This window comes from Lagenorhynchus albirostris, chromosome 2 (genome assembly GCF_949774975.1).
Source record: "Lagenorhynchus albirostris chromosome 2, mLagAlb1.1, whole genome shotgun sequence".
Lineage (NCBI taxonomy): Eukaryota > Metazoa > Chordata > Mammalia > Artiodactyla > Delphinidae > Lagenorhynchus > Lagenorhynchus albirostris.
The window spans coordinates 112,422,417-112,447,915 of NC_083096.1; the positions used below are offsets into that span (position 1 = coordinate 112,422,417).

The 25,499-nt window shown below is 41.0% G+C and overlaps 1 protein-coding gene across 2 annotated transcripts; it reads right to left on the minus strand.

Moving 5' to 3' along the window:
• Positions 1-11,585: 11,585 nt before the first annotated feature.
• DNASE2B (deoxyribonuclease 2 beta) lies at positions 11,586-25,175 on the minus strand. Of its 2 annotated transcripts, none has more exons than XM_060142513.1 (6): positions 25,063-25,175; positions 21,920-22,097; positions 18,013-18,094; positions 15,531-15,626; positions 13,987-14,184; positions 11,586-11,926 (listed from the first exon to the last, which is right to left on the minus strand). In XM_060142513.1, exons 1-6 carry the CDS (start codon positions 25,173-25,175, stop codon positions 11,586-11,588), a joined length of 1,008 nt encoding a protein of 335 aa, XP_059998496.1. The 2 variants fall into 2 exon arrangements, with proteins under 2 accessions (XP_059998496.1, XP_059998495.1); XM_060142512.1 differs by having other exon boundaries at positions 15,531-15,692.
• Between the last annotated feature and the right edge of the window lie 324 nt (positions 25,176-25,499).

Genomic DNA, 25,499 nt, shown 5'->3' on the forward strand with positions numbered 1-25,499 from the left:
ACACCTTGCATTCAGTTTTGGAAAGTAAGATGTTATTTGTCTGTCTTCCATGTTTCCTCAACGATCTCTGATCTTTCAATAGTTTTCGCTATCATTCTTTGGGCCTGGAAACATGAACTCATTGTAGGGAGCCGTGTGTGCTCTTAAAATTGCTTTGCAGAAGTCTTGATTTAGTTATCCCTGACCATTTTTTCCCTGCCTTCTCAGTTTGAATACCACTCATCTTTACTGAAAAGACAGAAATAAAAGAGACAAAGTTTTTTTTTTGGCATTCACAAACTACTATTTTTTCCAATGTAATCCTGATCAAATATAACTATAAAACATTTTTTGTTAACCTTAACATTTTTTGCAACAAGTAGCCTTTGCTGTTTCATGTAATTCTGTATACAGATTGGTGCCATTCTTTTATTCTTCTTTGTTCATTGGCCTTTTTCTTTTCTTTTCTTTTTAAATAAATTTATTTATTTTTGGCTGTGTTGGGTTTTCATTGCTGCGCAGGCTTTCTCTAGTTGCGGTGAACGGGGGTTACTCTTCATTGCAGTGCGCGGGCTTCTCACTGCAGTGGCTTCTCTTGTTGTGGAGCACAGGCTCTAGGTGCGCAGGATTCAGTAGTTGTGGCACGTGGGCTTCAGTAGTTGTGGCTCGCGGGCACTAGAGCACAGGCTCAGTAGTTGTGGTGCACGGGCTTAGTTGCTCCGCGGCATGTGGGATCTTCCCGGTCCATGTATTAAACTTGTGTCCCCTGCATTGGCAGGCGGACTCTCAACCACTGCACCACCAGGGAAGTCCCTGGCCTTTTTCTTTTATGCTTTGTATGCAACTGTTATATATAAGCTCATGAGAAAACTGACTGTGTAATTACATTGCTTTTTCCCTTTCTTCTTCATAGAGAAATCACATAGTCAGAATTTCACTTTTGATAACTTCTTAACCTCTTGAGCTATATTCCCTTTAAGAATCTTCTGCCATGGAATCATATTTTCTTCTGTACCTCAATCTCAGACTTTCTAACCTTGGAGTATATTCAACTTTTCTTTCCCTGATGAAAAGAAAATGAAAACTTTCCCAGGGATGTTTTTCTCCTGGGACACCATTACTTTCATTTCACCAGCAAACTCCTTCTTTCTGGCAAGTCTTAGGTTCAGAGTTGAAATTCCTCTAGACATTTCTCTACTTTTTGGGCGATGTAATTGTCTGTGTATTAAGCTGAAAGTTAATCAAGAATTATTTTAGCTGGATGAGACCCTTAGTAAATGTCTGAATATTTGAAGCTAGACCATAACTCTTTCTTATTCCATCCCATCAAGTGCTTTCTATTGCTCCCTGTGAAAGCCTATTTACCATACCATGCTACAATATCAAATTTCTCTCCTTTATAACCCATATTCTGTGTTAGTATATAAAACACCTGAGATTATGAGACTGTGAGACTTGTTTAGGACACATTTCTCTATTATTTTTGTTGAAATGATTTGACACCACACTCACACTGTCATGCTTTTTTCTACATAATTTAGATAAGAATTGTTTGCTTGCAAGAATTAGTACCTATTCAGACTAACCTAAACTAATAATAGGGGAGTTAATGACAGAATGTAAGGGTATGTCATAGGATATGTGACTATGGAGAATAGCTGGCTCCACAAGGAACTCAGCTGACATCTGGACACTTAGGAATTGATACCGCTCTGTGCCTCTTTGATTTTGAGGTTCATTTGCACCATTCTCCAGCTTCTGCAGCCCAGCATTCTCTGCTTCAGTGTGTACAAGGCAGCAAAATGGTGAAGCTATCTCCAGTGGACATGACCCTCCAGATCAAGTGTCCAACCCCCAAAACTCTGTCTTGGTACCCCTACTGTAAACTCTCTCTATCTAATTGCCTTGGAACGGCCTTTGACTTATGTTCTTTGGTATCACAAACTCACTCAGTCCTGCCATTTGGAGCTAGAGAAGAAAGGGTCTCTTGATACCACAAACTGGGGAAAATAGGTTTTCTAGGAGGGAGCGTGAAGGCACAGCAGAAAAATGGCTTGGAGTTTCCATGTTAGAACTGCCATCCTCCACTCTAATTATTATTGCCATAGGTTTATTTCTGTTTCTAATTTCTTTTCACAATTACATTAAGTAGTTTATAGACAAACACAGTCTTACACTTCTTTGAAAGATACATTCCCATCTTAGACATGGTTCTTTAATTTCAGTGTTTTAAATCATGGTTTAGGACTTAAATTTCATCTGTTGATATCACCCATATTTTCCTCTTTCTCCCAACGAGAATCAATTAAAATGTCCCCTATATTCTCAAATATTTCAGTTTCCTTCCAAGGATGTTATTACCCTAAAGATATGTCCCCATTGTCTTTACGGGAGTCAGAATGACTGGGTAGCAATGCTGGGCATATGCTTGAGAAAGATAGCAATACTAGCTGTCCTTTGGTTTATTGTAGCTGCCTCTAAGCTCCACCACAGGGAACTACCAACACCAAGATACATTCCTTCATCCCAGGGTCAGTATTTGATATTCTCGAACTACCAGGACTGTTCAATTATGGCATTTTTTTCCTTCCTCAAGGGAGGTCTAGCCACTTCCTCTCTCTCCTTCAATGCAAAACACATCTTTACATGCATTTCCAGCAGACCAGTATCTTCTTTTCCTTTCTCTGTCACATTCCTATACTCTTTATTCTATGGATTCTGATTTTAATTCTCTTCTCCTTCAGATTGTTCTGTTGAGCTTGGGATGAAACAACTTTTCTAGAAGGTCTTGGTTTATCAATACTTTTGGGAGTAAGCTCATACCTATTGTGTATGTTTAGTTCAATAGAATTTCTTCACGTTGTCTTTCTCTTTTTCCTTCCCATTCATTCCTCGTTATACTATTGGATCAAGTTTTTGTTTCTGAGCCCAAGCTCACTCTTCTGGCTGCACAACAGGCCAATAAATCAGGAGACAAGTTGTTGGGGCAAGGAAGAACGACTTTAATTGGAAAGCTAGCAGACCGAGAAGATGGCAGACTGGCGTCTCAAAAAAAGAGCCCCATCTTGTCCCAGTCTAAATTCTGGCTCCTTTTATGCAGAGGAGGGGGAGGGGCCCACTGTGTTACCAATGGCTTAGCAGGACCACTAACGGTTGCTCATTGACAGTTGCTCGCTTTGGGGAGGGGCCCACTTTGGCACCGACCAATGGCTGAATGGGGCTGCTATAGCTCATGCCTGCCCCATCCCTATTACAATTCCCCACTGTCAATGTCCATTCCACAGTCTTGTGGGAAAAGGGATGATGATCTTTCTGGCTACTTCCCACTGAACAGGGGCAATGAGGGTGTGATCGTGAAATGGAATTGATCAGTTTTGAGTCGGGAACATTGCTTAAAATTTTTAGTAAGCAATACAATTCTCTTTCTTTATCTACAACTATTTGAACCTAATGAAATTCCTTCTACAATGAAATTTTAATTTCAATACTTATTATTTTTGAAGAGCAGCCTTAACCCTTCTAAAGGTTCACAAACCCATTGCTCTCTAGGCCTCTCAGGCCTCTAGTCATTTTTTGATGACAGTGGGGCTACGTTAACCCAAGTGTGATGAATCCATGGCTTTACTCCAGCTAACTTGACAGATGAATGTGTGGTGAGTAATACCACACGTGGTCCTGTCCACCTTGCACTCAACTGGTGCTCAGGCCCTTGTTCTCTTCAGATTTTAAGGAGGACTCGGTCTCCAGGCCAGAAAGGATGTAAGGCTACCTCAGCTGGATAGGCAGACCTGCTGGAAGCAAACTCATGAACAGAGGTTAGTATTGTGCCCAGAGTTTTAACGTAATTGGCAACTGCTGGATCTTTCAGAGCATTTATAGATTCTCCTGCTGGGGCAGACACCTGGAGTGGCCTACCATACAATATTTCAAAGGGGCTTAATTTAAGCCTGCTTTTGGGAGCCACTCTGATCCATAGCAGGGCAACTGGCAAGGCCTTATCCCAAGTAAAATTAGTCTCTTGACATATTTTAGCAATGCTCCTTTGAAATGTATAATTCATGTTCTCAGTTTTTCCTATTGATTGTGGTCTCCACGATGAATGTAGCTTCCAATTAATTTGCAGTGCTTTAGACACTTGTTGGGTTATGCTAGAGACAAAAGCAGGCCCGTTATCACTTTGAAGGGAGTTAGGCATTCCAAATTGGGGGATAATTTTCTTAAGGAGGACTTTTACCACTTTGGAGGCTTTTTCTGTTCTGGTAGGATATGCCTCCATCCATCCTGAAAAAGTGTCCACAAATACTAGCAGATATCTGAAATTTCCTGTGGCTCGAAGCATTTGAATAAAGTCTGTTTGCCAGTCCTCGGTGGGGCAGGTTCCTCTGTGTTGGGTCCCCGTCTAGGGAGTTCTGAGAGCAGTCTTTGGGTTATTTTCAGCACAAATCATACAATTTTGCGTGTTTTGCTGGATGGTCCTTTGTAGGTTAGGTCCCATTATGTATTTCTGAATCCATTGTAGGGTGGCTTCGCTCCCATAATGGGTACTATTAGGAGTGTGCTGCAGCACAGTGTCCAAAAGGGCCTCAGGAATCAAAACAATTCTTTGTGCACTACATTTCCAGCCAGGTGAGGTGTGATCAAGAGTGAATCCCCACTCTTTGGCCCTCTCCTTGTCCTTCTCTGAATACACTATCTGGTATTTTGACAAGCTGACCTGTGATAGAAGTGACCCTTTCATGGCTTGACAATCCCCTTCCTTTGCTGCTTTCTTTGCAGCTTGGTCAGCTAACTGGTTGCCTTTCATTATATGAGTTTCACCCTTTTGGTGGCCTGGGCGGTGCATTATGGCCACTTGTGAGGGCTTATGGACTGTTTCTAAGAGTGACAGGATTTCAGAAGCATGTTTTATGTCTTTATTGTTCAAAGTGAAGCACCCCCTTTCTTTCCAGATTGCCCCGTGAGCATGCACCATGGAGAGTGCATAGCAAGAGTCTGTGAATATATTTACTTGCCTGCCTTCAGTGAGAAGTAGGGCTCTTGTCAGAGCAATGATTTCTGCCTTCTGAGCTGAGCTCCCTGGGGGCAGGGCTTTTGCTTCAACAATCTTTTTAAGGGTTACCACCGCATACCCAACGTACCACTTACCTTGGGCCGTGAAGCTGCTTCCATCGGTGAACAGTTCCATGTTCTGGCTCGGCCAAGGGTTGTTAAGTCTGGTCTGCTAGAGTACATGAGCTCAATGACCCATAGGCAGTCCTGCTCTGGGGTCCTGCTCCCAGCATCAACTGGGAGCAATGCAGCAGGATTTAGGGCTGAAGTGACCTGAGGTCCTACATTGAGATTGTCTAAGAGAATGGCTTGGTACTTTCCCATTCTCCCAGAAGTCAGCCAATTGCCCCCTTTTTGTTCCAGTAAAGAAAGGACATGGTGAGGGACATACGCAGTGGTGGGTTGCCCCAGGGTAAACTGCTCAGCTTCCTGAAGTATGTCACAAGTAGCTGCTACAGCTCGAAGGCAAGGAGGCCATCCCTTAACAGTCTGTTCTAGTTGTTTCGAGAATTCCCCAGAGTTTGAATTAACACCCAGAGATTTATGCCTTGTCTCTCATGGACATAAAATTTGAAAGGTTTCTGTAAGTCTGGTAGTCCCAAAGCTGGGGCTGGGACTAACTTTGTTTTTATTATTTCAAAGGCTATTTGGCACTTTGTAGTCCAAGTAAGGGGCTCAAAATCATACCTCTTTTTTTTTTAATTAATCTATTTATTTTTATATTTATTTTTGGCTGTGTTGGGTCTTCGTTTCTGTGCGAGGGCTTTCTCTAGTTGCGGCAAGTGGAGGCCACTCTTCATCTTGGTGCACGGGCCTCTCACTGTCGCGGCCTCTCTTGTTGCGGAGCACAGGCTCCAGACGCGCAGGCTCAGTAGTTGTGGCTCACGGGCCTAGTTGCTCCATGGCATGTGGAATCTTCCCAGACCAGGGCTCGAACCCGTGTCCCCTGCATTGGCAGGCGGACTCTCAACCACTGCGCCACCAGGGAAGCCCTCATGCCTCTTTAAAGCTTCATAGGGGGGCTTTACTATGAGCCCATATTTCGGGATCCAAATCCGACAGATTCCTGCCATTCCCAGAAATCCCCTCAGTAGTCTGCGAGTCTTGGGTGTTCTCAAGCCTGCCATTGCCTGTTTTCTATCAGGCAAAAGACCCCGCTGTCCTTGGGAAAAGACAAAACGCAAATATGTGACTTGTTGCTTACATACTTGGGCCTTTTACTGGGAGAACTTATATCCACAAATGGGCAAATAATTCAGGGTTCTTATGGTATTTTGTAGACACTTATCATATGTAGGACTTGTTATGAGCAAATCGTCCACATATTGGAGTAAGAGTCCTTCATCCAATATTAAGTTTCTAAGGTCCCTAGCCAACATTTCCCCAGACAAAGTAGGGGAATTCTTAAATCCTTGAGGCAGGACTGTCCAACAATACTGTTGGACTACCTGTGCTTCTGGGTCCTGCCATTCAAAAGCAAACAGCTGCTGTGATTCTTCTGTGGTAGGAATGCAGAAAAAAGCATCCTTCAAGTCCAAAACTGAGAATCAGCTGTATTCTCCCAGAATAGTTGTAAGCAGAGTGTATGGATTAGGTGCCACAGGGTACAAATCTTGGACTATTTCATTAACAGCCCTCAGGTCTTGGACAAAGCAATACTCTGCTGAGTTTGGCTTTTTGACCGGGAGGATAGGGGAGTTACATGGGAACCTGCAAGGTATAATCACTCCTGTTTTAAACAACTTTTCAAGAATTGGCTGTATTCCCTTTTGGGCCTCTTGCCTTAGAGGGTATTGTTTTAGATTAGGTGTCCCAACATCCCTTTTTAAAAAATTAATTAATTAGGCTGCATTGGGTCTTAGTTGCGTCATGCAGGATCTTCATTGCGGCACGTGGGCTCTCTAGTTGTGGCTTGTGGGCTCAGTAGCTGCGGCATGCGGGCTTAGTTGCCCCGCGGCATGTGGGATCTTAGTTCCCTGACCAGGAATTGAACCCGTGTCCCCTGCTTAACCACTGGACCACCAGGGAAGTACCCCAACATGCTTTTTTAATGAGATTTGTATTGACCATGTGTTTTTGGCCTTCTCTGGGGTGCCATCAACCCACACTTCTGGCCTTACCTTTTCATAGACCTTGGAGGTTGGGGGAGAGCTCTGTCTCCTTTTCTGGGGCGTCCATGAGTGCCACATATAGGCTTATAGCATGCTCTGGTGGGAACCTGATGTCAAGCTGTCCTGGCAAAAAAGTTACTTGAACATTTAATTTACAAAGGAGGTCTCGGCCCAAAAGAGGGATTGGACACGCTGACATAGATAAGAAACTGTGTTTCAGGGTGAGGTCCCCTAGTTGGCATTCCAGAAGTGGTAAGAAATAACAATTTTGTATTTCTCCAGAAACTCCCATGACCAGGATGGATTGAGATGTTTTCCGTGCCACCTTGGTGTTTACCATGGAGTATGTTATACCCATATCTATCAGAAAGTCAATCAACTTGTCCCCCACTATCAAAAGTTACCCAGGGCTCCTGTGGGGAAATTGGAATTGGACACCTCAAGTCCAAAGGAGCCCCCAGGCCTCTTCATTCATCATGAGAGTGTTCCTCTTTTTCTAACATATGAGAGGTTCCCATCTTTCTTTTATTGTTTTCTTTCTTATTCTTTAGGCTAGGTCAATCATTTGTTCCAATGCCTGTCCTCCTTAGAGGAAGCACATTGGTCCCTCCATGATGATGGCTTACCTCTCTTTGGGTTACTTGCTTTCCCGGAATCCAGTGCTGATGCCAGAAAAGTGGCATTCCATCTTGCATCCTCTTGCTTCTGTCGTTGTTCCCTGTTAAGGTTGCTCCAACTGTTGTTGATCACTGTAAAAGCAACATCTACCAATTGAGAAGGGTTCATTCAAAATGCACCATCTAACTTTTGCAATTTTCTTCTTGTATCTGGGGGTGGTTTGCCCAGTGAAGGCCATATTTACCATTCTCATATTTTCTGGGAACTCAGAATCTGTATCAATGTAGCACCTATAAGCTTGATAAATTCTTTCTAGAGACTCTGATGGATCCTCACTGGGTTTTTGGTGTGTCTCCTGAATTTTGTTTAAGCTCTTTTGCCTAGGTACTCCTTTTCAAAGACCCGCTAAGATACACTTCCTATAATGTTTTAGGAGTGGCATATCTCCATTATTAGGATCCCAGTCAGGCTCAGCAATAAGAACTGCCAAATTTGCTTCTGGAGTTCCATCTGGATCTGCTAGATGAAGCTGGTATGCTTCCTCTCTCGCCTTGTCAATGATGATTCTTCTTTCATCCCCAGTAAGCATCATATTCATAAGAGTGTGAATGTCTGCCTAAGAGGGATGGTGAGTGGCAAAGACAGAAGTGAAAAGTTCAGTCATATGGAGGGGGACCTCTCAGTACGTAAGGTTATGGTTTTTCCAGTTAAACAGATCTGAAGTTGACAATGGCTTGTGCATCCATAGAAACCTAGCTGGTTGGCCATCTGCATTAAGGCCTCCCACAGGATATCAGCACAAGGGAAATTGCCCTGCTCCAGAAGTGAATCCCAGTCCAAATTGGATGCCCTGTTGGGTCTTATATGGTAAAACCAAACCAGGCCCCTGTGCCCCTGGGGTTAACATAGAAACTTCTAATTGATGCCCATAAGTAGGGGAAACAGGAGGCAGTGAATATGTTGGTGGCATGGGGGCGGTCGGAACAACTGCTGGTGCAGCCTGCTTGGCCAGTGGGGGAGTCTGGTTGGCTGGAGGGGGCGTTTTAAGTTTTGGAATAACATGTCCTCACTCTCACTTTCACCTTCTCCCTCTTGAAGAGCAGGTTTTCCCTTGGTTTTCCTTTCAGACTGCTGTACCATAAGGTGGGAGCCTTCTGACTTCTTTTCCTCCTGATGCAATAGCATAAATGCTTCTATGTAAGGAATCCCATCATTTTTACCTTCTCTTTCACAAAACAATTCTAATTGCAAGATTGTATAATAATTAAGTGAGCCATTCAAGGGCCATCAGTCTCCTCAACCTAACATATATTGGGCCCACACACAATTACAATAGAATATCCTCTCTTCCTTAGTCATAGGCCCACAGCTATATTTTGCCCATTTATTTAAGATACACCACAAAGCGCTTTCCTTAGGGACAGATGGAATATTTCCCATATTTATAAGTTCAAGAACAACAAAACACAAAAAGCACAAGCAAATTCCAATACCAAAAACACAAACAGATTCCATCATGAATGAACTCAAAACAAAAGCCAACAAACCGGTTTACAAATCAGGTAGAGTCCAACAATAATTCCCCCCTCCAACAGGGTACCCCAATCAAATGAACAAATTGGCTTTTCCCTTAAAGGAAAAGCCCTAACTGAGGAGAAAATATTCCCAGTTGGCAGTTCCCAGTACATACCGGAGTGACTTACCCTACTATATGGGGCCCATTGGCTCCCAAATGTTGATTCCTTGCTCCAACTGCCAAGCGCTGGGGGAGCTGGTGCCACTTCAGGGAATTTCAAAGGGAAAACCCTCAGGACAAGTGGTCCTGGCAGCTGCTAGGGCCTTACATGAAAATTCCCCAACTAGGGCTGGCAGGTCACAAGCAGCAGCGCTCCTGGCTGGCTTCGCCAAAATTTGTTACCAAGCTTGGGCTCAGTAACATTTTTATCCTCTTCATTTTTAAAGTCAGGATTTTGTATTCTTCTAATCTGATTTTATTGGAATTATTTATGCTCAGATGCTTTCTGAAAAGCTAAAACATATTTTTCAAACCTCCTTATGTTTTCAAGCATGTAAGTTACTTAGCTAGTATTCAACATTCCCATCACTTATGCTTGCTACTGACAGGAAGACAAACTTTGGTTTTTTTCTCTGCTTTCCATTGAACCAGTGCCATTATGTCCTATGAATTTTGGTTGATTAAGACCTCAAGATATGTATTATCGTATATCACATCACTTTTTAAAACTTGTCTCTTGAAATAGAAGTTAAGAGCATAGTCTTAGAGGTCAGATAGACCTCTGTGGCAGTGAACAAGTTACTGAAACTCTGTAGGCCTCAGTTACCTTGTCAGTAAAATAAGGATTATAACAGTTCCTACTGCATAGCACTGTTATGAAGATCAAATAAGAAAATGTGGGTTGACTGTTTACTAGATAGTAAACACTCAATAAGTGCTAGCTTTAGTTATTCTTATGATTACTTTTGTTAGATTGTAAGCTTCTTGAAATTAGGAACCATGTTTCAAATTTTAGTAAACAATGAGTGGTTAATACAAATTTATTATTATTCACTTATATAATAGTTATATTTAGTGATAAGAATTCCAGAAAATGAAACACACTGGAATTAAGATTACTAGATTTGATTCTGATTTCCTTATGTTACACTTCTTTATTTCCCCCCAAGTTGGTGGGTTGTTTTATTTCTTTCTTCTAATCTGACTTCTTTTTTTTGGCTGTCACTTATTTTATTTTTTTATAAAGTATTTTATTTTATTTATTTTTAAAATTTTGTTTATTTGTTTGCCTTAACTGCAGCAAGCGAGCTCCTTAGTTGTCACATGCGAACTCTTAGTTGCAGCACGCATGTGGGATCTACTTCCCTGACCAGGGATCGAACCCGGACCCCCTGCACTGAGAGGATGGAGTCTTAACTACTGCACCACCAGAGAAGTCCCTGACTTATTTTTTCCTTTTGGAAAAATATTACTCATTTCTAAATTTTCTTTTGTCTTTTCTCACTGTAGGGGGATTCACATTCAAATTCCATCAGTCTTTTAAGTATCAACTGGGCCAGGCTCTGTGCTATTTGCTTGAAGATACCTAGATTTTATCTCCATTTCATAGAGAAGAAAACCAAGGCTCAGAGAGTTCAGGTGAATGGTCCAAGATTGTACAGTTAGTAAGTAGTAGCTCAAGAATGACCAATTAGACTTGACCATAAACCATTGAAAAGAACTCTAGGAGGAATATGACTAAGTAGTTTGATGTACAGAGAGATAGAAATGTTTTTTTCTTCAAAAAGGGGTGAGGAGGAGAGTCAGGGAATTCTTTGTGAAGATGAAATTACTCTAAGAGATGGCCAGTCAATCCATGGACAATTGAGAGCTGACTAATCTGGAACAAAATTTTTTCTTTCACTCCTTCTATTCTCACTTTAGGTATACATAACAGAGTGTGTTTATGGCATATAAATGCTAAGTAGAGGGGTGGGATAGGGAGGGTGAGAGGGAGACGCAAGAGGAAGGAGATATGGGGATAAAGGTATATGTATAGCTGATTCACTTTGTTATAAAGCAGAAACTAACACACGATTGTAAAGCAATTATACTCCAATAAGGATGTAAAATAAATAAATAAATACATTCTAAGTAGATAAATTGCCATTATTTGGACGATAAAATGGTAAGCATGGGAGAAAAACATTTTATTTGATGGTATGTGGACCATAAGTAAATTCACAGTCTTTTAATATATAAAGAATAGATCTAGTAGAAGAAGATACCATATCAGTGTTGAAAATGATAGCACATATGTCCTTTCACCAAGTTTAGTTACAGTTCTCATAATATAAAACTAATCCTTGGAATGCTTGGTAAATATGCTGATTCTGGGTACAAATGAATCCTCCACTTCTGAAGGCTTGGTGTGGGCTCCGATTTAGGTCTCCAATACATGTCCAGCGATTTTTGGTGCCCTTTTGGGAAATACACCATTTGGCATGATCCTGATAAGAGCTGAAATAAGATTGTCTAGATAACTTAATTGCTTTGACATTGTAGACATGGTAAGGAAGGGAGCAGTTTGAAGGAAGCTCTTGTCTCTTTCGCTGCCAGGTTTCTGTTAGCAAGTGAGTCTTCAACCGTTGAGCCATCCAGGCTGCAAAGATGTCTAGAGTTTATAAAGAGAAAAATAGTGAGGTTAGTATTTAAACTTAGATAAATCCCTGAAAATATCTCAGGAATAGGATCATCACGCACCCCTGATATGTGGATGTCACAAGCACAATAATAACAACATGACTGAGAGAGTGGATAGGAGAACATTTTATAAACGCTAAAGTGATATGCAAATAAAAGTTATTATCACTATTACTAGGATGATATTGGTCTCTGAAAACGTCTTCTATTCCACACATACAAGAGAGCAATATAGGCTTTTGTCCTGAAAAGACCTTTGGAAAGAATAAGGATAGAGCAGTAACCAGAGGCCAGCATCTAGAGATCTTTATAAACCATGCCAAAGTGTTTGAATTTTCCTGAAATCAATGGGAAATTTGTTAAGGAGTGTTATTGGGGGATTAATAGAAACTGCTTTATGACCATAAATATCAATTGAGAAGCAATGTGCAGGATGAATTGGGAAGGCTACATTAGATTGGAGAGAGGAAAACCACCAGCTTGTCACAATAAGTGTGGTAACAAACACAGGTGTGAACCATGGCCATGGCAGAAAGTTTAGAGGGGGTAAGATAAATGTGAGTTATTAAGGACTGGGAACTGATTTAATTTGATGATTTGATAAGGGGGAAGAGAAAAAAAGAGGGATCAAGAGTTCTAGGGGACCATGCAGAATATGAGAAAAAGAGTGAGATATGTTAGGAATAATGATGAGATGAGTTTGGTGTGTTGAATTTTGTGTGGCTGTGCCACCCTGCGAGCAGAAATGTCCCACTCACTGATGAATACTTCTGTCAGAACAGAGGTCTAGGGTGGAGATCTAGACTTGGGAATCACCTAGGAGGAATATGTATATGCGATAAGGGTAAGTAGAGGACCACAGGGCAACCTAGTCACATAAGGAGTATGCAGAGGAGGAGGACCTGGCAGAAGAGACTTATAAGAAGTGGGAGGAAGACCAAAAGACTGTGTACTTCCAAAACTCAGGGAGGAGAATGTTTCAGAAAAGAAAGGGTTCCAACTGTGCCAAATTCTGCGGAAGCTATTTTTGTCCTGTTAATTTTGGGATCTCTAATGCCTAACACAGGCAAGTAGTAGGCATTCAGTAAATTTTATTCAATATTAAAGGAAAGAAGGAAGTTAGGAAGGAAAGAATGAATGAAGGAACGAATGAAGTAAGTTAGGAAGGAAGGAAGGTAAGAAGTTAGGAAGGAAGGAAGGGCGGAAGGAAGGAAGGAAGTTAGGAAGGAAGTTAGAAGGAAGGAAGGAAGGAAGGAAGACAGTGAGGTCAATTAAGATGGCCATTGGTGACTGGAGAGAGACTGTAAGGTCTACAGACAGAGAAGCAAGACTGTAGTCAAGGAGCAGTGAGCAAGTAAAGACCCTGAAGAGTTTTCTAAAAGTAAATTTAGAAGAAAAAAAAAACAGAGATATAGGGAATCTAGAATTGAGGGAGGGTTTTTAGGAATGTTTATATTCTAAGGGGCTTGTAGAGCAGGAGAGCTGAAGTAGAAGAGGGAGAACAGGTTGAGTTTATGAAAGCATTCTGAGGCTGGGATAGGTTCCAGGGCACGGAGTGCACTACTTCTGTTTGGATGAGAGAAAACTGGTAAAAAAAGAATGAAAATAGCTTAGATTGTTGAGGGTGGGGTGTGCTCTTGAAGTGGTTTCTTTCTGGTGATTTCTATTCTCTCTGTGAAGGAAAAGGTGAAGAGGCAGGACTTGAGGGTAAGGAAGGCTTAAAATAACTACTTAGGGAGTGAAAGAAAAAGGAGACAGCTTGGTTCTGTGCCCAGCTGAGGCTGGAGACTGAGTTTTTACTGGCCTCTGGCTAGATGGTTGTGAGATACTTTTGTGGTTGGATCAGCAACCCTTCTATTCAAGTGGCTAATATTTTAATTGGCCCTTGGTGTCCCTTCTCCCTTTCCTTTCTTTGTACTCCCTCCTTTTCTACTTCTACTCCCCTGAATAATCAGAATATTTCCTCTTTGCAATCCAAAGTGAGTCCAGCAGCAGTGTAATAGCATATTGTTTGATGATGGGCTTTCATACCGTCAAGAAAATAATCAGACTTTGCAAAATGGAGGAATTTTTGTCCCTGGGCTGACTGAAGTGTGGTGAGATGCCGGCCAGGGATCTCTGATGAGCTGGATCTGGCACACAGCTGGGGCATGTGAACGAGCTCCTGGTGAAAGGTTACTGGGATGGAACAGCTATAAATGTTTGGGTTGCAGACCAAGAGCTGAGAATCTGAATCAAGAAACAATAAAGAAAAGTTGAGAATTAAGACACAAATGGAAATGCTTGTTGGTATTTTAGGTCTCGTTGTGAATTAAAAAACTAAATAGAATGAAAAACAAAAGCAAAAGTATTCCCTTCTTTAAGCCAATAGCCTTCAAACTTTTGGTTAAAATAGTTGACACTCCCTACTTTCCAGGCATTATTATGTGGGTTTACTAATTTAATCAGAACAACCTTATTATTAGGTAAGTTCTTTTATCATTATCCTCATTTTATAGATAAATTAATGGAGAATTTATGTCACATGCCTAAGGTTATAAGCTTGTAACTGAAGGAGTTGGTATTAAAGCCCAGGCAGTCTGGTCTTGGAGGCCATGTGTTTTTTCTCCCATGTGTACACATACAAAAGTAGAGAACACCCATGTACTGATCATCCAGCTCCAAGAATGACCAACTCATCAGCATGCACACCTAATCTCTATGCTATTAAGCTCTCTAATCATTATAGGAACTCAGCTAGTTAGACTAGGGCTTAATTTGGGTGAGAGGCTCAATAATCCTTTCCATAAGATGGAAATTTGATAAAAAACAAAAATATTCTAAACCTCCTATATCCAGAGGCAAATAATCACTCTTTACTATTTAGCAGCTTCCTCAGTAAAAAGTGATTGGTAAAATACCATTCCTACTTCTCTTCCCTATTCCTACTCTGGATTTTCCAAATCCAAGTATTTTTGGCCCTTTGAGCTTGAGATCTTAAGGGAAGATCATCTGGTTTATGCTCCGAAGTGTCATGTTGGTGGCCTATAGGCAACATGAGGTCGACACAATTTAAAAAATAAATAAGATTGAGACCATATTTGAAAATCAAAGGATCTATCTCCCTCTTTCCTTCCCTCTCTTGTATTCTTACATCCTCCCCTAGGTTTCTGCTTCCTCTAAAAAATATGGAGATGTAGGTCTGTATTCCCACAGAACCACAGTATAATGAAGCTGAAGCTTTTGAGGGAAGCTAGGGGAGAGTCAACAACCCAGTTTGTCACTGTCCCCACTGCCCATGCAATGTCCACCTGTGTCACCCATTTTTGTTACCTGCCTGGCCCCTGTAGACATTTGAAACTACTGTCTCTGATCAAGTTCAAAGACTTCATTGGTGGACCAGGAAAGCAAGGTCCAGTAAGTGAGCCTGCCCGAGATCTCACCAAAGCCAATATTAGAATCTAGGTATCAGAGGGTTTATGAATAGAGAAGCAAATGAAGTGATAAATTTATTAATATATTTCCAAAGCCCTTCTTCAATATTGTTATCTCTCTTTCTCTCTCTCTCTCTCTTTTTTTACACACTCTAGTGTTACCTATTGCTTCATACTGGTTGTACTTGAAAGTTATGCAGATGCCAGTTTGTCCATTTCGTCTCCCTGTGGGTGGATACTCATAGCCTTCTTCAGGAATTGGAGGAAAATGGGGAATGGAATGAATCAACCAGAACCCCTGGATTCTGTTCCACAGAAGTAAACCTACCAAAGATACAGTAAATACAGATAAATTAGAAAAACAAAGCTCCTTTAAAAAAAACAGAGTTCAAAGCTACAACATTTAAGCCCTTTATACTTCAGGCTAATTTTTTATTAGGCTAATAATTACAAGGATCACGTTTTTTTTCAATAATTTCAGAACCAATTCAGGTACACATCATATTGCCCCATTACTGTTAATAACCCACCACAAAAGGGAGCTAGGGCAGCCACCCTGTGAAGAGTTGAGAGGCATTTCATGTTGAAACTACAAGGAAAATTTGTTTTGGCAGAATGCAAATTTGCTAAATTGGTATTTGACCTTGTTAGACTATGTAGTCACCTGGCAAGCTTCAGATAATGTCTTTACTGCTAAGCAGCTAAGCTATTTTCAAAAGCCAGCTAAAAAGCAGAGTTGAAAGAGAAAATATCAAATGAAAACATGTACTTGCAGTAATTTATTGTCAGAAACTGATGCTCATTTATGTGCAGAATTCACCCAGTTCCACAAGATTGAAAAAAGAGGCAGAGAGAAAAAAAACAGGGAAGCCATGTTCTAAAGCACCCCAGTTAATAGTATTTAGTAAAAATCTCTAGAGCAGACTAACATGAAAGCCAGAAAAGAAGAAAACAGAAAGATTTTCATCATCTTGTGACATGGCACAAAGAACCCTGTCCAACAGGCATCTATGACTATTTCTGTGTTTATAAATATATCAAGACAGTTTTGGTATGCTAACTAGACTTTCCAGTTTGCATACGACCATGGAGACATAAAAGTCATGTTTGCCTTAGTGTTAGAACAGAAACCAAATGCCTGCCAGTTATTTCTTTTTCAAAGAACACACTTTAAGGAAGCAGGGTATTTGTCAGTGGCTATGGAATCAATACCTGTGTCGAGATGGAAAATGTTCAAAGTTCAGTTGCCTCACAGAGCTGGATGATCTTCATGGACTCTCTTCAGCCCAGATGAGTATTGCTGTTTGTCTGAAATCCTAACTTCCTGGTACAAATGCCACAGGATGTCGGGACACCTGTTGGCAGGGAACTCCCCAATGTGACATCAGGTCCCACTCCTTTTCCAGCCTTTTTTCTAAACCCTTGTATCAACTAACAGGGTGGAGCGAAAATGGTGGTGGGCGGTTGGTAAAGGAGAGGTTGCAGAATGCGGCATGTTATAAAAATTGTTGGGTTCCATGCAAATAGGACCATCAAGAAGGCAACTTAGCTAAATCAAAGGCTTTCAATGCTCATGACATTTGACAGCCATTACAAATGATATTCTTAATCAGAGGTTGCAAACAGGCAGCCCACAGGCCAAATCTAGCCTGCAGATACATATTATTATGCTTGCAGAGTATTTTTTAAAACTTTGAATTTATTACCAACATTTAAAAACTGGGGAGATTTCCCACAACCTCTAATTTTCTCTGGAAAAATTGCATTCCCACAAGGCAAGCTGAATAGTAACTGCTTCCTTAGAGCAAGTATATACTCTCCAGTTCTCTAGTTACCTGCCAGTTCAGCCCCCTTGGCTTGCTGACATCACTTGCCTGCCTCTGAAGACATTTGAGTTTGGAACCTTCTGAAGAATACTTGTTGCCATGGAAAGTTATTCATGGTATATTAAGTTGAAAAAAGTTTGAAGTAGTCATTACAGTAGTTTTATAAAAATGTTTCAAAATATGTATCATAGAAAAAGTAGAAAGTATTAAGTGTAATTATCTAATGAGTATTAATTAGGATTACAGATTTTTTGTTTACTATCATTTTGAATTTTTCAATAACATATATATACATAGCTTATAAATTGAAAAATACCAAAAATCACTATAATAAAAATTATTATAATTATAGAACAAAATATATAACAACAAAAATTACTATAATATAAAAAATATTTTTAAATACTTTTTCAAAAATGTTTACTGTATTTCAAATGGAACTTGACACTAAGAAGGGTGAATTTTACTCTATGCAAATTATACCTCTATAAACCTGACTAAAATGTGTGTACAGTATACACACACACACACATATATATATAGTCTGGCTGGTATTCCCAGTAGTCAATATTGGATTTCTTCTTTAAAGTATATATTAAAAGATACATTAAGAAATAAAATGGAATTTGTGAGAAGCATATTGCAAAGTCAAAGTATATCATTATAACCTGTGATACAGAAATCACTCATTTTGATAACTCAGACCATTAAAAAGAAAAGCTATCTTTTTAGTATGGAGTATAAGACTACTGAAGATGGAATGTTTACAAAAATACTGATTTCCAGTAGGAAAGAGAAAATAAGAGCCTTTGTCATACCTTTGGTGTGTCCATACTTTCTGCTGTAATTCATGGATTTAGGGACTCCATCATTGTATATTAGATAGGCTGTGCTGTTATCCTGCAGGGACATTTTAGGGTTATAATGGCATAAATCTTTCACTCATAAATGCTCACAACATTTCTACCAGCTACCCGGCCTGCAATACAGAACTTTCATTAATACACATGAGAAGTCATCCGTTCTAATAGGCAGCTTTCCCATCGATATGAATTCTGTGACATGCAAGACAAGGGACAAGAAGTCCATTCTCAACCACACATGGTCTTGTCTTGTGTGACAGGAGCCCTGTGCATTGTGATGTGTGTGTGAGGGCAATATTCCTATTTCAGTTATTTTGGACCCATGTTTCTGATCTGGCAACTAGTGTATGATAAAGGGGTACTTAAATATTCATTCAGGAAATGCCGTAGGAACAACCAGCCAAGGATTACAGCTAAGTTTTCTCCATTGATATTATAGGCACAATGCGGAATTGGCTGTCAGGGTCTGATTTCCTCTGCCTACTTTGTGTTTCACTGCTTGGTCATAGCTTCCTGTTTAATCAGGTTTCCTCATTCTCTGCTTCTACTAGCTCCCTGATAGGGGAGGATTTTTCTTCAATCCATTTCTCCTGTCACTTCACCTTTTCAACTTGACATTTTCCTGCTTAAAAAAAGTGGTATAGTTGAATGTGATAATGGATTTCCTCTGGTAAGGCAACATGCGAGTACATTCCCCAAACAGTTGGTCAAATCTCTGAGTCAAAGTGAAGCTATTATTTTGATAGTATCTCTTTGTCATGTTTTGGAAACTTGCTTATATTTTTTCTGTGTCGTTCCATTTCAATTGTGTCATGATGCAGTGACTTTTAATGAAGCCAATGATGTCAATATTAAAAAGTCTCAGTGACATAATTAAAAGCAGGAAAGGACAACCCATCCCCTTAAAAAAAGACCCTTTCTTGTCTCTTAGAAAAAAAAAATCAATAACTGAGTTTCTTACAGTTGCTTCATTAGTCGATATAATCTAAAACCATTTTTTAAAAAAGGCACAACATAGTCTCTACAGCATTCTTGGCTACTATGTTTAGGAATATTTAGGAAATTAAGCTGTTTTCTTACCTGCATTTTCTGTAATTGACCATCGCTACCGTTGGCGTTCAGATTCTCCACTGGAGAACTCTGACAGTTATCCTGTGAGCCTGTATGGAATGCGGTAACAAGGCCATTGTGTGCCTTTGGGGTACAATGTGGAAGGCCTCTGGGAAAATTCAGTAAGGAACTTAATTCTTCTAATAGATGAAGTTTAACATTCTAACCAGAGGTATAACAGCCAGCTAAGGTAAATGGGATGTAGCTCTAGTGAAAAGAAGCTCTCTCATAAAGCGAAAAAATCATGACCTAAGAATAGGACCTGGAGATTATCATACTAAGTGAAGTAAGTCAGGCAGAGAAAGACAATATCATACGATACCGCTTATATGCAGAATCTAAAAAAATTGATACTAATGAACTTATTTACAAAACAGAAACAGACTCACAGACTTAGAGAACAAACTTATGGTTACCAGTGGGGGAAGGATAGTGGGGAGGGATAGATTGGGAGTTTGGGATTGACATGTACACACTGCTATACTTAAGATAGATAACCAACAAGGACCTACTGTGTAGCACAGGGAACTCTGCTCAATATTCTGTAATAACCTAAATGGGAGAAGAATTTGAAAAAGGATGCATGTATATGTATAACTGAATCACTTTGCGGTACACCTGAAACTAACACAATATTGCTAGTCAACTATGGTCCAATATAAAATTAAAATTAAAAAAGAAGAATAGGCAGACCTAGGCTTGTGCCTCTAGACCTTTTTTTTTTTTTTTTTTTTTGGCCTCGTGGCTTGCAGGATCTTAGTTCCCCACCAGGGGTTGGGGTCCAACCCAGGCCCCCAGCAGTGGAAGCATGGAATCCTAACCACTGGACCACCAGCAAATTCCCAGGACATCTTTATTCCTTTAACACTTATGTTGGGTATTATTTTGACTACTGGATGTTGAATAAGAAGGGTACGGTCTCTGACCCCAGTCTAGCAGGGAATAGTCAGGTAAATATAGGCAACTGTGATATAGTTTGATAAGTGTTATTATCAAGGTATATGGAAGGTTCTCATTTACAAAGGCAAAGAAGGGATATTTTCCAACATAACCCCAATATTGGCATAACTTGACATTTGAGATTTAAAACCAGTTGGTCTGATCTTGCATTCTACTCTCTGTCAGAAGTTCAATTCCAGATCAGAAGGTGGGGAAGTTGTGTTCTCATGGTCACTTCTGGCACATAGTTCCAACTTCCAGAGAACACTCAGTCTTCTTGGTTGTTCTTCTTTGGGCTCCATGCCAATCAGACATGGAAATCAGCCCCTTTACTGCCATTTTCTTCCCAGAATCCACCACTCAAGACATTGCGTGTGAGCAGGTTTTACAGAAGGTATGAAACATTGAATGGTTTTACATCACCAAGCTGACCTGCCTCCAATCTCCCTCCATGTTCTGTATACTTTTATTTCCTAGCTCCCATCTACTCCTTCTTTATTTTGTAGAGCAGTTTAGCTCTCACGCCCTCCTAGGCTCTGGGGCTACTTTTGCACTTCCAAAGATCATTATTATAGTTTGCCAAACGAAGACCCATCTTCCCCAAATAAGATAAATGACAGAGGCTGCAATGTTGCTCTTGCCTTTCTCTTCTTGGACAGTCTGCAATTGGGAGGGGAAGAATGTGTTTATTTTCTCACTGATGGGTTATACTCCAGGCTTTCCATCCCCAACCTTGGAAAGCAGAAGCAGCTATAGGTAGTTTTGCTTTTATACAATAATCGACTAATTCAAAGCAGGGATGTTGCTGAGAATGAACAATTTCTAAAAGCCTCTAGGACAGTGTTTGGAACATCACATGTACTCAAACAGCTTACAAATAAGTTTTGACTTTGTAACTTGGCTCCGATGGCTGGTCTTAATGACAGGTGAATAAAGTGGATATTTGTGCACAAGGTGACAGCTCTCTGCATATTTTCAGTAAATGTTCAAATAGTGGTGCTAGAGTCTAACTCAGTATTGTTGTGGGGATTAAATTAGTTGACATATGTAAAGACCCAGCACGTTGTAAGTGCTGAGTTATTTTACATATTTACTTCTCTATAAATTATTGTTAGGAAATGCATAGATGAGTATAATTGGATGTTAATTATTGTTCGATTTTACTTGTCACCCCTGGTTGAAAAGCAGTATCTTGTCACTGAACAGCAGATGGTGCCTGGAATGTTGGGAGACTGCCCACACTGAGGTAGTTAACTCATTGCCTGATGGAGTCCAGATAGCAGGTTTAAGCTCCATATTCAGGCAAGTTAGTTCCAGGGCCTTGAACTAGAGCCCTAGCTCTCAACCTACTATTTTGAAAATGATTAATTAAAAGGAAGACCAAGTGGAACCCTTTACTTTTCCCACCAAACTCATCCCACCATGGCTTAAACAACCCATAACTCATGGCATATTGATCACAGATCTATATTGCATTGTAATAGGAGAGGGCTCTTCTCTCTATTTCCATTAAAGGAGTAAGATAGCAAGTACTGAGCACATTGGCAGAGTTTGGCAGCCAAAAGATTTCAATATGTAATTAGTTCACACTTTGCCCAGTGATGCCATTGGACATAGTGCCGAACATATCAACAATTTGGCATTGCTATGGAGTATGTTGATGTATTCCCTAAGGTCTTAGTTAGATTGATTCAGATTCTGAGCTAGCTTACTTCCAGTTGCTAGGATTGGGCACTGGGTAGACAAGGAGTTAAAATCTTTTGGAAGCCTTGGAGTCTGTATATGATTCAAATAAATGATAACTATAACATACCTCGGAAGCATATGCTTCATATAGCTGTTGTAATGTCCTTCCCAAAACACTCTTGGTGGTATTCATTAGTTGCTTACTCCTTCTCCAGCTTCTGGTTGCAGAGTCTAGGTATAGGTACTCTACCCCAGTCTCTCTACTTTCCTTGTCTTGCCTTTTAGGCAACTTATAAAATGTAAACCTAACAAAAGAAATAATTATGAATTACTAACATTTCCTAACTCTTTCCCTGATGGCAGCCACTGTGTCAAGCACTTAAACGTATCATTTCACTTATGTTTCACAGAAGGCCTCTAAGTCTAAGGAAGGGGATTTGCGCAAGCTCTCTGCCTCTCTTTCCACCCTTACTGTTGCTCCTTCCCAGTGAAGGAAATGCAAATCTGACTGTACGTGTTCTAAAAACATTTACTGGCCTGGGTGGTGGGATCCCCATAGTAGAAGTTCGCACACTTTGAGAATGGCTTCTCTGTTCTTTCCTTTCCTTTCTCTTCTCTGTTTTTCTCTGCTGCCTTAGGTGCTTGGCATGCTCATCTCTTTGTAGTGGGCTGGCTGGGTCTGAGGTTTGGGTTTAGTCATCAGAGTCAGTGGAGGCTTTCTTGAGCCTCTGGCCTAAGCCACATTCTTCAGCTCAGTTTATCAGAATGCTCTGCATTGAGGATTCAGGTCCAAGACCAGCCAATTGAGTAAATGCCTTGCTTTCTTTACTGTTGTCTCCTATCTGTATATCTCCTTTGGTTATCTCACAGGGAGGTGAGGTTGTTAGACCCGCATGGCATTCAGCCATTCTTGGATCATCTAACCCAGGGTTTCTCAGTGTGCTGTATTCACATTTTGGGCCCCATTATTCTCTGGGAGCCTGTTCTGTGCATTGTAGTATCCCTGGCCTCTTCCTATTAGATGTCAACAGTACTCCCCAAGTCGTGCCAATCAAAAATGTCTCCAGACATTGTCAAAAGTACCTGGAAGGCAAAATTGACCAGTTCTAGCCAAACACCCTTTAATAGCACAAACCCCACAATTAACCCTCAAATACTCACACTGGACCAAACATTGTAATGCATTCACTATTACCCCACAACAGTGTCTCACACTGCTGAGAAAAGCTTCAACGGTCACTTGGTTCTCATCAGTCTCATGCTTCCATTTATGCTCTTTCCTGCCCTGTCCAGGCTTTCTTACTCTCAGGGCCAGGTCCTCACACATGGCAGGAAACATGAAATTATTCTTTGATGCTGACCTCACGTTCCTCTGCCCTTTAACTCTTGCAGGTAGTTGTAGCAGCTCGAGATTGTGCCTCCCTGTCTGCTTAGCACAGCATTCTCTCTGACAGATATTGCTAAGTAATATGTCCATTCGGTTGTGGCAAAAATAAATTTTATATATTGATCACAATTTGGTGGCCCACCAGTGAAATGTTTGTCAGCTATCATGGCATACCAATTAAGGACTAGTGCTTTTAAACATTTTCCTTGGGTGACTATCTCCAATTATAATCTGAAGATTTCTGAATCTATTTCTAGCCCAGATCTCTATGCTGAGGTCTAGATAAGCCCAAATACAAAGATGTCTCAGAGACCTCCAACTCCATATCTTCGAAACCAAGTTCACAATATTTTGCGACAACTCTACTCATCCCCTGCTCTTAGGGAACACATCCACACAGTCACAGAAGCCAGCAACCTGCAAGTCTTTCTTAACTTCTTCCTCTCTCCTACTCCCCTGTGCCTATCCATTACCAAGTCCTCTCAGCGTGTTCCTCCTCTCTATTTCCTCTTCTTTAACTTGGGTCCATACTTCTTCTCACCTGTAACACTGGTGAAGTCCTATTGGTTTCCATGACTCTAGACTAGTCCCCAGCCAGCTGGCCTTCAGAGTACTGCCAGTGGGCTTTCTAAAATGCAAATATGACTTTATCAAGTCCCCATCTGAAGTCTGTCAGTAGCTCCCTTTCATGGTCAAGTTCAGACTCAGCAGTTCAGCACATGAAGCCCCTCATGACCTGGCTCTCACCTATCTCTCTAAGCTCCCCTCTCCCCTCCTGCCATTTCCCCACGTTCTCCCGAAGCGCCAACTTTACTTAACTGCTTCCAAACTCTCCCCATTGCTTATTGCCTCTGGACCTCCTCATTGCTTCTTCATTGACCTGAGGTGCCCTTGCATCTCCCTTGTTTTTATAACTAACTCATAATTCTTCTCAAAACTTAGCTCAAAACTATTGGGTTGGCCAAAAAATTTGTTCAGGTTTTTCCATGCGATGGTATGGAAAAACCCGAACAAACTTTTTGGCCAGCCCAATACTTCCCCAGAGAAGTCTTCTGGGCTCTATCCTCCCCAATGCCCCATCTAATGCCCCATATATGCCTTTACCACATAACGATGAGCTCCTCGAGGGTAAGAACTATGTTTTGTTCATATTTGTATTTTCAAAACTCAGCACAGGGCTGGTGTGAGCTCAGTAACTGTTTGCTGAGAGACTGATTGAGTGGATCTATGTTCTCTAGCCTGAAGTTTACACAAAGCTTGATGCCAACCATAAAGGCTAACCTAAACACCCTAATTAAAGAGTGAAAAAGTGATCAAAGCTTTCGGAGAATCCATGACTGTAACTCAAAGCTGTGTTTCATCTCTTTGACACTGCAGGAGACTGGTGACCTACCACCCACTCCAACAGCTGTCTGTGCTGTCCAATAAATAAGGTTAACCAAACAGTGCTCTGTACCATCAAGCCCTCTTTCTCCTTCACATAAGGAGACGCTCCAGTGTCAGGGAAAAATTAACCTCTCTCCTTCATCAACTCTAAAAGGATGTTGGAAGGGTTCTGTTAGGAAAGCCACAATGCAATTAAAGGAAATTGCCAACTGAGAGAAGCTGTCAGCTCTAATGCACCTCTGTGGCCACCAGCCTTGCCCTGCTGAGAGCATGAATCAGGCCCATGAGGGGCTGCTAAGCTCTTTCTCAAAGGGAAGCTCTCTCATTCAGAAGCCTACCCCTATCTGGATACGTGGCTCATTTATACACTTCAACTTGCTTTCTTTTTAAGGGGAGAGGTGGAGTGGAAGTCTCCTGAACTTCACAGTGCACCAGTTAGCCACCAGTACTCTGGCTTTCTATCTGCACGCACCAAGCCTTACATTTCATTTACCTACCAATCCACAGCTTCACCTTCCTCGTTTCTGCACGATATTGTTGTCGCCTTCAGGATCCCAAAGAGGCCAAGGAAGAGCAAAGCCAGGGGTGTTCTTAGAAGTCTTGCTGTCATTTTCTATCTGGCACCTTTATTCCATGGCACAGCAGGAAACTTTCCCCATGGATCGTGGAGTCTGAGTTTCAAGTCTCTCAGACTGTGCTGGCTCTGACATTTGATTCCATTTGCTTCTGCCATTTGCTGTTTAGGCATTTTCAGAATGGGACGAATCCCATGTAATTGTGTGATTCTGTCACAACATGCCGGCGTGACTCTGAATGCCTTTGTGCTGAACTGTTGACTGCTGAATAGTTTGCAACGTCATCAAAAAGTCCTGGCAAGAAAAAAGGGATGTATCGTTAACTCTTGGGAGTAAACATCATGTAGTATGAAATTCAG

Coding starts and splice junctions, on each gene's coding strand:
- DNASE2B (XM_060142512.1), bottom strand. CDS start 25,175: ATGACAGCAAGACTTCTAAGAACACCCCTGGCTTTGCTCTTCCTTGGC. Junction 22,098..25,062: donor GAAGGTGAAGCTGTGGATTG/GTAGGTAAATGA, acceptor TTCTTTTGTTAG/GTTTACATTTTATAAGTTGC. Junction 18,095..21,919: donor ATGAAGCATATGCTTCCGAG/GTATGTTATAGT, acceptor ATGTCCCTGCAG/GATAACAGCACAGCCTATCT.